The sequence below is a fragment of the Haplochromis burtoni genome, unplaced genomic scaffold (assembly GCF_018398535.1).
Source record: "Haplochromis burtoni strain Fernald_Lab_line unplaced genomic scaffold, NCSU_Asbu1 Contig_27, whole genome shotgun sequence".
Lineage (NCBI taxonomy): Eukaryota > Metazoa > Chordata > Actinopteri > Cichliformes > Cichlidae > Haplochromis > Haplochromis burtoni.
In genome coordinates, this window is record NW_024582388.1 from 379,023 (window position 1) to 393,764 (window position 14,742).

Genomic DNA, 14,742 nt, shown 5'->3' on the forward strand with positions numbered 1-14,742 from the left:
CCCCCCCTGCCCCCAACACCTCCCCCACATCCTCTCTGCTTGTGTCTTAAGAGGATTAGGCGACTCTATATATAAAGCACATTATCTTGTCGTTTGTTGCTGGCCAAGTAAGTGTTATAGATTATGCTGCAGCGGAGGCCTCCGTCGAGATTAGCCATGCTGGGAATCTGTTGTGGTGTTCGTAGCTCACCATCAGGCCAGCTGGGATGTGATCTGTAGAGTTGATAGGTCACAGGGCAATAGCTGGAGGATGAATGTGCGTCGGGAAATGGATGTTAAATCACTCTAATGTGGTCTGCCGAGGAGGAGGAAGAAGCATTCAGCTGCGGAGAAGTTAGCCTCGTGTCAGGATGATGTCAGCTTTTAACTAAAAATAAGATAGCTGCCTCTGTGTGAAAGATGGATGAAAAAAAAAAAGATGGATGTCGATGGATTGGTTATGATGCATTATGTGTTTGTGTTGAGTTCACAAATGGGAAGATTGTTGTCTGAATTGTTGCAAAATACTTAGAGCATGAAATTTCATTAGTTCTTAATTGGACCCTCAGCATTAATTGTATCTGCAAATAGACTTAAGTTTTAAAGTTACTTACTTTTTGAAGTGGCACCTTGTTCTAAAATGTATATAATGCAACATCGATCCATCTTTTCTTGTCCTCATGAAAGCTTTGGAAGCCTTTTTGTACTTCCTACACCGATGCAGAATGCATCAAATATAAAGAAGACTCTTTTAAGACATTTAGATTAGCTCTTAAAAGCCTCATCACTGGCGCTGATAGCACCTTATGTAAGATGTTTGTTCCAGTATGACACCATTAGTGCAGGAAGAAGGTGCTGTTCCACAAGGAGAAAAAAAATCTCTGTAACAAGTCTCTTATTCTTGGTTTTAACAGCTAAATTTACGAGTTCAGCTACATTTTCAAAGTAAAAGTGCAGATTCTGCAGATGGTCAGTGTGAAGCTAACCTCCAGTCAATAATAATTCATCATCGGCACAGAAACTGTTATTACCGTTAAATAAATATAGTCAGGTAATATGTATTCTGCTCTAACATGAAGTGGAGCATAAAATAGAAATGCTGAAGTAGAGCACAGGTCCCCTGAAATTGCACTCGAAGTGGCTTCGATAAATGTGTTTTCCACAACTGGATACCCTTCCCTGCTGAGTAACAGTATCCCACAGTGATTTCTTTCCACCCACTTCCCCTTTCTTTTCACTCTCTTTCGATCCAAAATGGCTGCTGCATTACGTCAACCTCCCTATGCGACCAGCTTTCATGCTCCCATTTCCTACAGGTGCTTAGGTGGCGCGTCAGAGCCACAATGGCGGCTCGAGCAGAGTCTTATTGCGTAGCGGGTTTTATTGAGCACCTTTGGCAGCTGTAAGCCCCCCCCTCTGCAGTAAGGGGATTATTCAGTCTTTGGCCGACACATGGTGATCTCAGCACCTCCTGATTGGATTGCAATAATCCCTTTACACAGCCACAAAACCCTATTACTCTGGCATTAGAGAAGGAGAGAGAGGGGCAGGGGGTAGAGGGCAGTTGGGGGGAGGCATCAGATTTGGACTCTGTGTGTGTGTCTTCTGTAGGACTGTGTGTCTTTCTGCACCCTAAGTTATATACGTGCTTTCTATGTGCATGTGTATATTCTGTCATTTTGTGTGTGTATTTGAGTGTTTGCTTAGTGTGTGTATCTTGTTGCCTGCGTATGTTTCTTTTGTGTCTTTGCAGTATGTGGGTGAACTATTTTTTGTACATGTGACCTTATGAAAACCTTTATGTGTGGTTTCTACTTCAGATGTGTGTATGTGCATTTTCTTTGTGTGCCTTTTGATGGATCGGGCCTCCCGCTGTTGATAAGCGGCTGCGTGCAGGTGGAGGGTCGCAGCTTGTGACCTCCTGTTACATCATTGCTGCTTTTAGCAGCTCTGAGACAAATTTAATAGAGAGCTGATACTACAAGGAAAGTCTGTGTGTTTCAGTAGGGTTGTGTGTATGTGTGTGTGAATGCAGTGTCATGTGTAAAGCCTGCTGTTCAACAGGGAGTATTTTGAGCTCACTTAATGAAACTAACAAGCCTCCACACTTAGACGTTAGCCATTTGAGTAGGCGTGTGCTTGTATGTTAAAAATCATATACGTGCATTTCATCTGGACAGTTCTCCATTTTCTTCCGCCGCGCGGACATCTGGTCAGGTCGACTTCCATTTTTAACAAACTCCTCTCATTTTAGCAGAAAGCCATTAGGCCTTTTTTGGAAGCTAATTCTGATTAAGATCAGTCCCATTTGTAACTGCCACCATAAATCACCGCTGGTACCATTTAAAGAACCACACCAGCTCATTCCGTTGCCTCATCCATTAAAAAACGAGCCTACCGTCCATATTTTCCGAGCACGGGCTGCTCATTTTCAAAGCTGCTTAAAACACAAAGCATCACTGTTCACCATCAGATACCATTACCATGACTTTGCCAAGTGTTATGGTTTTATGCCAAAATAATTTGTAGGCAGTTGATCAAAGTCAGTGAATTAATTAATAGGTAATAGGTAATGGCATACACTGCTAAAGATAGGTGTGTCTTATAAAGTGAAATAGCAATATGCATTTTGGCACTAATACTTTGGTTTAATGGCACCACTAGATAATTATTTGCTTTCATTTGAATGTTCCTGGAGAAAAAACTCACAACGTTTAATAAAGATTAGAAAAATGTAGCTTCTAAAATAGAGGATCGTAATTGGTTTAGTTCAGATGGTTCTCACCCTGAGCCAGAAATTTTAAGGATTGCCTTTAAAAGAATCAGAATTTTAAGCCATGACCATATTGAGCCAAAGCACAATAAAAACATTTGCAATCAAAGATTATTAAAAGAAGGGAAACCCTATAATGAATACACCGCAGCAAGTTTCATGTATATAAATCTGTCTCTGATGGGAAAGTATAAGCCTGACTCACCTACTCTATTGACTCTTTTCCTCCAGTCCTACATGGAAGATCACCTGAAGAATAAGGATCGCCTGGAGAAGGAGTGGGAGGCACTGTGTGCGTACCAAGCTGAACCCAACGCGTGCACCATCGGCCTCAAGGATGGCAACGCGAAGAAGAACCGCTCCGCTGCTGTTGTAGCATGTAAACAATGACTTTCTCTTATTCTTTCCGTTCTTGCCACTGTGTCTTAAAGGTAGTAGTAGTGTACAATGTACAAGTAGATTTTATAGGAGACTTTAATTAATTTATTGGCAAAGTGTGAACGATTGCCTTTAGTATCAACAAAATTGGATAATACCGTGTTTTAGTTTCTCTAACATGTTTAAAACCTAAAAGCTGTTGCAGTTCTGTTGGCAGAGACACAAAAAGAAAAGACTGCATTACTGGTGGAGCACAAAAGCCATCAGTTCTGAGTGGAACCAAAATTCGGCTGTTACACCTCCTGATGTCAGTCGTCCAAACATGGTGGCATTACTCTCAGCACCTCTCAACAACACTCCCCTTAAATTCTGAGCTCAGCCTGTATTATCAGAAACCTGGAGCAGATGCAGCTAGCAGAAGGGTTGTAAATTAGTTTTCTATTAAAGCTCTCCTGCACCGACCTCATCAATGATTAAAATTTCTAAGCTTCTGTGGAAATAGCCCATCTAAAAAAGTGCTGTCCCATTCTCTCCACCAGGCCGAGGCTTAATGAAATCCAGGTTGTCAGCAGGGAAAGCAGTTTGTCAGGAATAAATTGTGCTTCCTATTTGAAGCACCACTGGCTTCTTCAAGAAAAAAAAAATTCTGAACTGTTTTGCCGATCACCGGAGGCTTCGGAGGAGTGCTCGCAAGAGTAGAATGCACAAACTCGGAAAGTTTGTCCCTCTTAAAAATTCACAGGATCCCAGATGATTATGGCAGATTCTCTCAAGGCTAAACGAAGCTCCTCAGTTTTAATTTAGTTCTAGAAATCACTAAATGGATGATCTGCCTACCTCACAGCAAACACATTTTCCTATGCAACTCAAATTAACCAGTGTTTGCCCAGTTACCTCAATGGAAAGACATTTTTTGTTTATTTTTTATAGCTCCATAATTCTTGATACAATTTCAGCCTCATTGTGTAAAATATGATCAAAAAGTTCTGTCTCTACCTATAAAAAATAAAAAATACCCTAATTTTCCCTTCAAGGTCATCTTCTCATGCACTTCTGGACTCTGTTCAGTGGGGCTGTTATATAGCTAGAGTAGGGGTGTTGAACTCCAGTCCTGAGACTGGAGAGCTGGTGTCCTGAAACTTCTGCATGTGTCCCTGCTGCAACACACCTGAATAAAATTTGTAGGGTATCAGCAAGACTTCACTGCATGGTGGCAACCCCCAACTCTACTCAAGTAAATTTAAATAAAAGTGTAAGTTTAATTAAAAAAAGTACTTCTAAAACTACATGTTCATTCACTCTTGAGCTGCTGTAACATAAATCAAATGGCTGAATTGCCACCTCAGCATGCAGTCAAGTTCTATAGACTCTTGCTAATGACCTACTAATTTTATTTAGGTGTGTTGCTGCAGGGACACATGTAAAAGTTTCAGGACACCGGCCCTCGAGGACTGGAGTTTGAAAGCTGTGAGCAAGACATCGACTGAATTTTCTAAAGTGGCAGCCATGCTGACAGCATGCGAGAGTATAATCGTAAGAGGTAGAGCAGCCAAATATATTAATGTGTTTATTTTGCTCACAGCTCTTAATACAAAGGCAACAGTGCACAGCAGAGTTTCAAAACTTTTGTCTCAAGAGTGTGAAGTGTTATGTGAATTTGTTAGAGGTGCCCTACAGACACACAGAGAAAGTTAATAATCAATTAATAAAATCTCTGAGGAAAAGTAAAGAAGAGATTTTCTTAAACAAGTCAACTAGTTTCCTTCTGAGCTCAAAGTAACCTTGTCAAAGCAGAAGGGAATCCACGCTTCATGACATGTTGGCATTGTTACTTATAATCCCGCTTTCTTAACACGTATACAGAGCGAGCCCTCATTATAATGCATATAGCATGACCAAAGAACACTTACACTGCAAAGACGAAATATGCTGAATTCTTCCATTTTTGTTTCAGATGATCACTCCAGAATCACCTTGAAGGTAGAGAACAGCCAAGGCAACTCTGATTACATCAATGCCAGCGCGATCGTAAGTACCTCCTCTGCATTCTAACTCGGTGCTTCACGCCGCTGCTATGCTAGGCTGCCACAGCCCCTACGGGGCTTCACAGAAACAAAGGCAACCTACCGTTGTCCAATATAAATTTTGATGCAATGCTTGCTTAGTTTCGGTGGCAGCCTCTCACAATATGTATGTTCTGCACCATGAATATTAATGATTGTTATACAGCAAACACCCCAGGTGAGTATTTGCTCTGGGGAGGTGTGGGAAAGGACATGTGCGAGGCTCTCGATTCACTTCTCATTTGTGGAAACAAAATTGATCCGGAGGGTCCTGGGAAACTATTGTTTGTGACCTTGGGTTATGCTAATTTGACACTACTTTGTGTTTACTATTACAGTGTGTCTGCCTTACTGGGGTCTTTTTCTTTTTGGCACGGTACAGATTTAAACAGCCTGTAGGAAGGAAAGGGGTAAGAAAGAGCCATATGAATTCAGTAAGTGAGTGTATCAATTTCGAAACCAGTGTTGAGTAGTAGGTTTACGTTTCCCTTGAGGCAGATACAGTGGTATTCCATTAAAAGCAACAGAAACGCTATGCATTTCAAATCTGGGCGTTACACCAGAACGTGGCTCTGTGTGTGTGCGATTGTGTGTGCGCAGGCGAGAGCATGTGAGAGAAGGAATCAAAACTATACAGGAACAAAAGAGCAACCTTGTCTAATGTTGCAGGCACACAAACGAAGCAACACACGTACCCACATACTCGCTAAAAAACACGCAGTGCACCATGCTGAAACCAAAAAGAACACACAACCTAAAAAACTAACAAGAATGCATGAACAGCTGCACATGTAATGTACCTACACACACACACACTGCAACATTAAAAAACATCCATTCCAATGGTGTCCATGCAAGGTGCTTGTCTTTCCATCGAGAGTAACTGAAGCACCGTGACACAATTGTATGGTGTTGTCCCGAAAAAATAAAATGCTGCACATTCACACCAAAGCAATTATCTGTATGTTAGAGTAGCTGTTTTCTACCAACTGTCGAATGTAAGGTTGATCCATGTGTTCTGATTCGACATTATTTACATGAATTTACATGATTAAATTAGGTGAGTAGTAATGGGGTTTGAATTGGCTCTGCTATGAGCAAGTTTATTGCATAATGCAGCCGTTGGTCAGCCTGGTTTCAATGCCTTGTGACTTTTCTTCCTTAACTTTAATGTGGAGGATCAAGGATTACCATTTTACGTGATGCAGTTTAGACATATAAGGTCGCTAAACTCACTTTTTTTTTTTAGCTCTTTGAGTCTGGAACAACTACAAGTTACGCTAACATGGCAATTCACTAATTAAGCAACAAAAGCGGAACATTTAATTCTGTCTTTTTACAAGTTTGAACTATATTATTGCCATCGTATGTTTTAAAAGAAAAGCAGGAGGATCACAAACTTCTTAGGAACGTTTTTATTGGTTATCCTATATTTGTTAATCAGAGTTTTACAAATGCTTTGTGTGGCCTAAAGTCCAACGCACACACATAATCAGTCACTCAGTTGCACAAAGTTACTCAGAAACACGATCAATCACTCAGTTCCTCCTTTAACACACAAACACCGTTAGTCTAAAACAGACTCAATAGTTTCCTTGCAGACTCAATCAAACGCACACACTTTCTAAGACATAATCAATCACTCACGTATTACTCAGACACACACACACACACTTATTTTGGTGCGTGTCGTGTGCAGATAACACTGACTTTAAATCAGCCTCACAGTGTTTATTGGCAGTCCGGTTGAAGTTTTTGATTAAGGTTTTAAAAGAGTTGCACTGAAGAAAATTAAAGCAAATATTGCATTTTGTTTCCACTCTCGTTCGACATCACAGTGTGTTAATGCATCAGGGTGTAGCACAGGCTGTCCGTCCTGAAACGTTACCCAGCAAACAGTGCTGCCAATTTCACTGAAAAGAGCTTTTGCGTGTCCAAATGACCTCAGTTAAAAGAAATAACCCAGGAAAAACCAAGGATCTAACACTATATGACAAATTACAACAGGAAACACAAGTTCCCAATGCAAGTTTGCTTGTTATCTTAAAGTGTGGTCACACTTTACCACCAATGTAGATTAGCTTCACCTGTGATAAATAAAATATTTTCAATTTATGGTTCAGCGGGAAGTCTACACCGTGACCTACAACGTAACTGCAGACCCCTCTGAACCCTTCAACAGAAGTCTAAGTCAGGCGTTATGGGACTGGACTGCAGTATACTCAACTACCAGCCGAACTCACTGACAAGACAGCTTGCTTGTTAGTATTCTTCAAAATGTAAAGTAAAGAGAAAAAGTGGTTAAAAAAAGGAGCAGGATCAAAGATTTTGACTTGTTATGAACAAGTCATGACAGAAGTATTAAAAAGGATCTGCGCATGATGAGTTTTGTCTCAGTGATAGAAGCGTTATGATTATCGTTTCCTAAAATAGACTCACAATTACAACTAATTCACATAGCTGGCAGCCAGCATTTTAACCCCAACACACAGACACACACCAACACACACACAGAGGTGTCAGATTGTAGTAACATCATCAGACTAGTCAGACTCCTTCCTTCCACAGAAAAGACAAAAACCCAATAACAAGGATAATTACACACGTCACATCCTACACTTTTTTCCCTCATTAACAGGAGTGTGTGTGAAAGACAGAAAGACAGTTGTCCTTTCGCAGTGTCACTAATGGTGGGGTTTAATTCTGGATGCACTTTGCGATGTCAGGAAGCATTGTGTCTCCGCAAAGAAAGGGAGGGTGGAGAAAGAAATAAAACGACAGATGTCAAGAGTAGAGAGCCCTCCTGGTGCGTCTTTCCTTCTCTGCTCATCTTTTCATCTTTATAGTGACTCTGCATTTTCTCCCAGCCTGCTGTATCTTCCCCTACCGTTTTCATCTTCATCCATCACAAGGTTTCAAACTTTACAATCTCTTTTCTGCCTTACCCGACCCTTTTCTTATAATTTCCCAGATCTTACCACTCTGAATCTTCCAGTTTCTTCTGTGTTTTTTCTAAACCAGGCTCTGTATAGGCAAGGGGAATATTAGTGCTTCATTGCAGTCGCGGATCTGAGTGAAATTCTGAAAACCTCTTATGTGACTGGAAGGCAATAGATTTTAGCTTCTGATGCTTCTAAGACACTCATATTGTGTAACGCTTAGTTCTGCTTACTGGGTAGAAATGTCTCTCGCAGACATGACATAAATATTCAGGTACATGGACAATCAAATTAAATGTTTTCTGTCATTTTGCTACAAGTCCAGCACTGATGTTAAATAATAACCTCGAGAAAAAAACTAAAAGAAATATATGTAAATGACTGTCCACATATTTTCTTGGCCTTGAAAAGTGCACTTCTGCCTCCAGCTATTTTTTGTCCGTGATGCAGTTCTCGCCGTTTTAATGAGCAAAACTCGCTGCCACCGTGTCGCCTTTTCTCTCTCTAGGTAAAATTATTTTAAGTTCATTAGAAGTGCATTATTGTTTGGCATTCATAAAAGGAACAGAGGGCCATTAAAGACAATTTGGTGTGCGGAAAAACCCCATAAATTATCTGTCTTCCCTCTGTAATTGCTTCCAGCTAAATTGGTCAGCCAATTATTACATTTACTATACAATTTGCATGGTAATTGGCAGGGTTGTCACTCACTTGCTCGCGAATTCAGCTCACGTTCATCTCCTGTCTTTTGCTCTCGACGCCTCCGCCACCCTTCTGGAATTTTCATTAAGTTAAGGAAGAAGTCTGAGCTACTCTGCAAACGCTAAGCTCCTTCTCTAAGAAGCTTCTAGCCATGAATTTCAGTACTTTAAACAGGGGGAACATTTTACTAACGCACTTAGATTTGCTCATTTCGAAAGCACTGAGGATTTTTCCTTGTGCATGGCGTGTGATGATTCATGTCCCCTCATTAGTTCTTAAAAGTGTCTTTGAACGAGCTATTTAGCCATTTTATGTTATATTATATTGCGTCCGATATCAATTTATTTTTTACACCAAGAAAAAGACACACTGTAGAACATTCCTGGAGGCCCATTGGAGCATAGTGTTTTTTTTCCATGTATGGACAAAGATCAATTTTGTAGAATTGCTTTTCCTTATTTGTTCATGTCAGATGTGTGTAGTGCCTAAACCCGGAGACGCAGAGGTGGATTGTGATGAACTAAAAGCAAGCCATTTATTAAGCATGGAAAATACATTACGAAAGAAACTGAAAACTTTCAACTACATGGGGCGATCGTGGCTCAAGAGTTGGGAGTTCGCCTTGTAACCGGAAGGTTGCCGGTTCGAGCCCCGGCTTGGACAGTCTCGGTTGTTGTGTCCTTGGGCAAGATACTTCACCCGTTGCCTACTGGTGGTGGTCAGAGGGCCCGGTGGCGCCAGTGTCCGGCAGCCTCGCCTCTGTCAGTGTGCCCCAGGGTGGCTGTGGCTACAATGTAGCTTGCCATCACCAGTGTGTAAATGTGTGCGTGAATGGGTGGATGACTGGATATGTAAAGCGCTTTGGGGTCCTTAGGGACTAGTAAAAGCGCTATATAAATACAGGCCATTTACCATTTACCATTTACATTTGTGAGACGTAAGGCTAGGGCTCGCTGGGAGACATGAGAGGAAAGTGAGCTGCCACCCCGACAAAGGCAAAAGGAAAGAGAGCAACTACACATATACAAAAGGTTGATTAGAGGAGTGGAGACAACTGGAGAAAATGAGACATGGCTAAAAAGAATCATAACAGACGAGTAAAGGAAGCAAAATTCAAGACAATGCACAAGGAACATGGGCTCACCAAAATAAAACAGGAAGTGAAGCTTAATACAAAAAACTTTAACACAGGAGGAAAGAACGCTAAGGGAGGAACTGAGAATAGACTAGCTTTATTGTCATTGTAACAAATGAAATTAAAGGTGCACACTCATTAGAAAAACACAAACATAAACACATGCGTGCACACACAATAGACACAGACATAATGTCCTGTTATCTGGATCTATTGCACCCATCCCTAATTGAACAAACACACTCGTGTTATTGCTTTGATGAGTGTGTTTGCTGTTGGATGAAAGCTGTTTGAATCTGTTTGTCCTGGTTTTGAAGAATCTAAACTAAACTAAATACACTAAGTACTACATGAAGTTAATATAAACATTACATAAACCAAGAATCACAATGAACAATTAAATAAGCAACTCCACTGCTGAGTTTGCTGAGGTTCATTTATGTCATTTATTTTTAAAGACTCAACATAAGCATTGTAGCCATCACATTCTTGGTTGTTTGGCTCGAGAACTGACCATATTTGGATTGACCCTATTTAGCACAGAAGTGCTAAATTATCAGCTAAATTAGAGTTCCTGACCTCCTTAGGCATTAACATCAGCACAAAAACTATATCCTGGGAACTTCATGGCATTGATTTCTATGGCCAAGCAACTCCTGTAGGTGTAATGTGTATGTGACCCAGTACTTTTGGCCATATAGTGTATCTGCCAGTTGATAACATAGACATAAAATACTAGAATGAATTAATTACACCAATACTGGAGCACAAACTTACAACAGTTAACTGAACAGCAAGTGATAAATAAAAACACAAGGCCATGACCTTAAAGGGACTACAACTACAAGCGTGGTGCAGCAATGTTTATTCTGCTGCAAAGCTGTACATTTTAACAGTCTGCCTGTTATCTTTTTAAACCAATCTCAAGTTGCTCTATCTGCAGTTTTTGGGACTTCTCCATTGGCTTTATTTTTCTAGACCCAGAAGTTGTTGCTTAGATCAGGATGATGATGACAGAAACTAGGATGAGGGAAGTTGGACAATATCAATATGGTATAGCAGGAATGACCAAAAACAGCCAGGAATGCACAAAGATTTGATTATTAAACCTATGCAAAACTATCACACTTAAGTGAAAAAATACACTTAATGTAACAACTGGAACAGCCGTCATTCTCTCTGATCGGAATAAACTATGCAAATGTCTGTTATTCTGTAGACTTACAGGATAAGATGACCAAGGTCAGAGCCAATGATTGGACTCTAATTTATCCTTTCTTCTCAGATCTGAGTTGACCCTGCTGTGCTGTTAACTTCCTGAGAACTGTGCAACATTTGTTTTCCAGAAATGATCCAAAATAATCATGGGCTTTAAATCTAAACATTTGAGACAGGACAAACATGAATTGTACCATTCAAAATGAGCCATCCTTGATAAATTTACACCCTCTTGTCCTTTTTCCTCTCCCCACAGATGGATCACGATCCCAGGAACCCAGCCTACATTGCCACTCAAGGTCCCCTGCCCTCCACTGTGGCTGATTTCTGGCAGGTAAACACACACACACACAAATACAAATGCATTCACACACACTCATGAAACAAAAATCAATACAATCTCCTCTCTTAAACAAGAGTTAGCCGATTTTTATTAGTGCAGCAAGTCACACAGGAGACCAGCCATTTCTGTGGATGTCATTATTAATCTTTCCTTCACTAGCCTCACCACCACTGTTTTTACACACACACACACACACACACACACACACACACACACACACACACACACACACACACACACACACACTGGCCTTCAGTGGGACACATTGTTAATGCAGGGGGTAGCAAACTCTTTTCCCACTGTCCCAAATGTTGGATTGGGTTTGAATCTGAGACCAGGAGATCAATAAGTTATTCTGGCCAGTCTTGGTTTTAGGTGTATGTTGAGTGGAGCAGCAGGGAGGTTGGAAGGAAAGGTCCCCTTGTCAAACAAGTTATATCCCCGCTGGATTCTCACTTGGGCAGACCAAGGAGGGGCACAAAGAAAAAGAAATCTCAGGCTTGCATAGAGTCACTACACTACAGAAGTTCCAACTAATCCAGGCAAGTGAAATATAAAAATCAGTTCATTTGAAATGAGCTGTGTGATATTCATTTTTTGTTGAGATGTGAAAAGTATCCAGAAAAACCAAGAACACAGAATCCAAATATTATTTTCTTGGTTAATTTGGAAATAAATCCCATATTACCACTTTTCTATTTTCTTAATAAACCTTAGTTTTGTTGCATACTGTGCTCTCGAATAGGCTCGCCAATTATTTTTTGGAAAAGGCTTAAAAAAGTTGTGATTAACACAAAAAATTTTGTAGGTACACTGTCATTTGTTAAACTGCCCATTACCACAGCGAAACTGTTTTGGTTCCTGTCATTCCACTGCTGTTAAAAAGCATGCGTGCTTAGCCAACCCACTCTTTATAAATAGAGACTGAATAAAATAAAAATGTCAAATTTGGCTTCATGTGAGCAGTCAAGACGAGTGGGAAGTGCGGTAAGATGCGTGTGCACAGTGGCACATTTATGATTACACAAAAGTGGAACTAAAATAACTTTAGTTTAACAGTCCAGCAAAGTAAGCAAGCAAACAAAATGCTTGAAACGAGGCAGGAGAGGTGAGAAGTTAGGCGTGTGACTTCCGCCTAACAAGCTGAATTTCCATTCAACTCAAGCTGGGTTTCCGTAGTGACAGCGGTGGCGATGTTGAGGTCTTGTCTGGGGGAATGAGAGCCCTATTACACCACTACTCGCCTCCTTCCTTCTTCCTTTCCACTAATCCCCGTCCAGCTCTAAATAATTCTTTTTCAGGGAAGGAAAAGTGTTTGTTGGTATATTGGTCCTGTTCCTCTTTATTCACACTTTACACCAACATTTCTGCAACGTCCTTCTGTTCCATTTCTGTAGTCCAAATCTTGTTTTTGTCTAGAAATATCTAAAGTTTTGAGTGGTACAGAAGGCCAATATAAAAAGAAAGGACCGTCAACTTCTATATATGCGAGAGTGGTTTTAGGATGGATGCCCTTGACCTGAAAGAAGTGCACATAATGTAGTTCACATAGGAGTCCCAGTCCTTAAAAAAGCAATAGGCTTTCTAAATAGATGTGAACGAGAAGCCACAAAACCAATATGGGTGTCTAAGTATCTCCATATCAGTCCGCAGGCCTTAGCCTGTAGCTAAAAAGATCATTTAAAGACTTTATCTAAAAGCCTCAGACGATTCCTGCTGCTCATCATGGATTCATCTCAGGTTCATTAAGTAGCCTCTCCGTGCTTTACAGGCTTCTGTACTCGGGCTTTATTCAGCCTTCATGTTGTGTTGAGGCCCAGTTGATTTAACTAGCATTACTGTGTCTTATCAGATTGCTTAATCAAGAGCCGGCCAAGGTTATTACACAGGAAAAAAGTCCAACATCTTCAGAAAGTTCATGTACACAAAACGTTCTAAAAGAGCACGGCACACCCTTCACTTTTTTTGTGGAAAATATGGGTTTAAATAAATGTAGCTTTTTAACAAACCTTGAGTTTTAAAGGAGGGAGCTTTTCCTCCAGACAGCAGCAGCAGCGGAGTTCGCACCCTGTCAGCTGAAGCAAATTAACACAATTTCTCAAAAAGTGCACCGTCACATTTTTAGATCCATGAGACTAATCACTGAAGCAGGGAGGACTGAGAGGAATAGTGCAGAGAGGCGCAGTAATTCAAAACCCACCGCAATTAACATCTGCTAAATCTTCGGCAAGGTGTGGCAGCGCTCATGACCGAGCGGCAGGTGCGGCCATCTTTATAATCTAACCCGATGATGTGGGAGCGGTATTGTTTTATGGCTTCTATTAACGGCTGACTGTTACCTCTGAACAGCGTTGAATGGATCTCCTGAGCAAGCCCACCCTCCGGCTGTGAGAATATGACTGCCAGAAGGAAAAATACGACCACAGGCGGGTCTCAGATGTGGAACGACCCAGCTGGGGGAGGGAACAGCCTGAACTGCTACAGCAATTACTTGTCACAAAGCTTTACTTCCTTGTAGTTGCTCACAAAAGTTGGAAACAGCAAGCATGTTTCAAACCAAGATTTTTCTTTTTTTTTCCCTCGCTCCCGTGAAACAAACACCTCCCTTTCCAAAATGATAGCTAGAACAAAATTTGAACTAATGATGGACCGATATCCAAGAGAGTGGGTGAGTGAGGACACATGTCAGTGTTACTGTTGGCAGGTTCTGGGAGGTGTTGACAGCTTCATATGAGATCTTGTTCCAAATCAAGCTCTCCGCTCCTTCAAGAACATGACTCCTACTCTTAACGCTTTACTTTTGATTAAACTTAGAAGTTTTCAAAGAACATTAAGTAACGCAGAATATTTAGACTTTTGAGAAAGTTTATCTTAAGTGCTGCAAAAAAAGAATAACATACATGAATTCGGAACAATTAAAAACTAAAAATTCATTCATTTTTGTCTCTATCAAGAAAAAAACTACTTCATTTCAAAGGAATAAGGCCTTTTTAAAGAGCTACAATCATTTACCTGCCTGTGTATTTTGTTTGCAGATGGTTTGGGAGAATGGCTGTGTGGTCATCGTTATGTTGACACCTCTTGTTGAGAGCGGGGTGAAGCAGTGCTACCATTACTGGCCAGATGAAGGATCCAACCTGTACCACATCTACGAGGTAAAAGACACTCAAAGAAGATCTGTTATTATTTTCTGTCACATATATATGTTGAAT

At 40.7% G+C, this 14,742-nt stretch overlaps 1 protein-coding gene across 1 annotated transcript in view; it reads left to right on the forward strand.

Annotated features, from left to right (window-relative positions):
• The window catches only part of LOC102303500 (receptor-type tyrosine-protein phosphatase N2), a 212,658-nt gene that overhangs the window by 170,762 nt on the left and 27,154 nt on the right, over positions 1–14,742 (forward strand). Inside the window, exons 15-18 of the mRNA XM_005917990.3 lie at positions 2,984–3,131; positions 5,085–5,158; positions 11,444–11,521; positions 14,566–14,685. Coding sequence (XP_005918052.1) covers positions 2,984–3,131; positions 5,085–5,158; positions 11,444–11,521; positions 14,566–14,685 — 420 coding nt within the window. The remainder of the gene's footprint in view (positions 1–2,983; positions 3,132–5,084; positions 5,159–11,443; positions 11,522–14,565; positions 14,686–14,742) is intronic.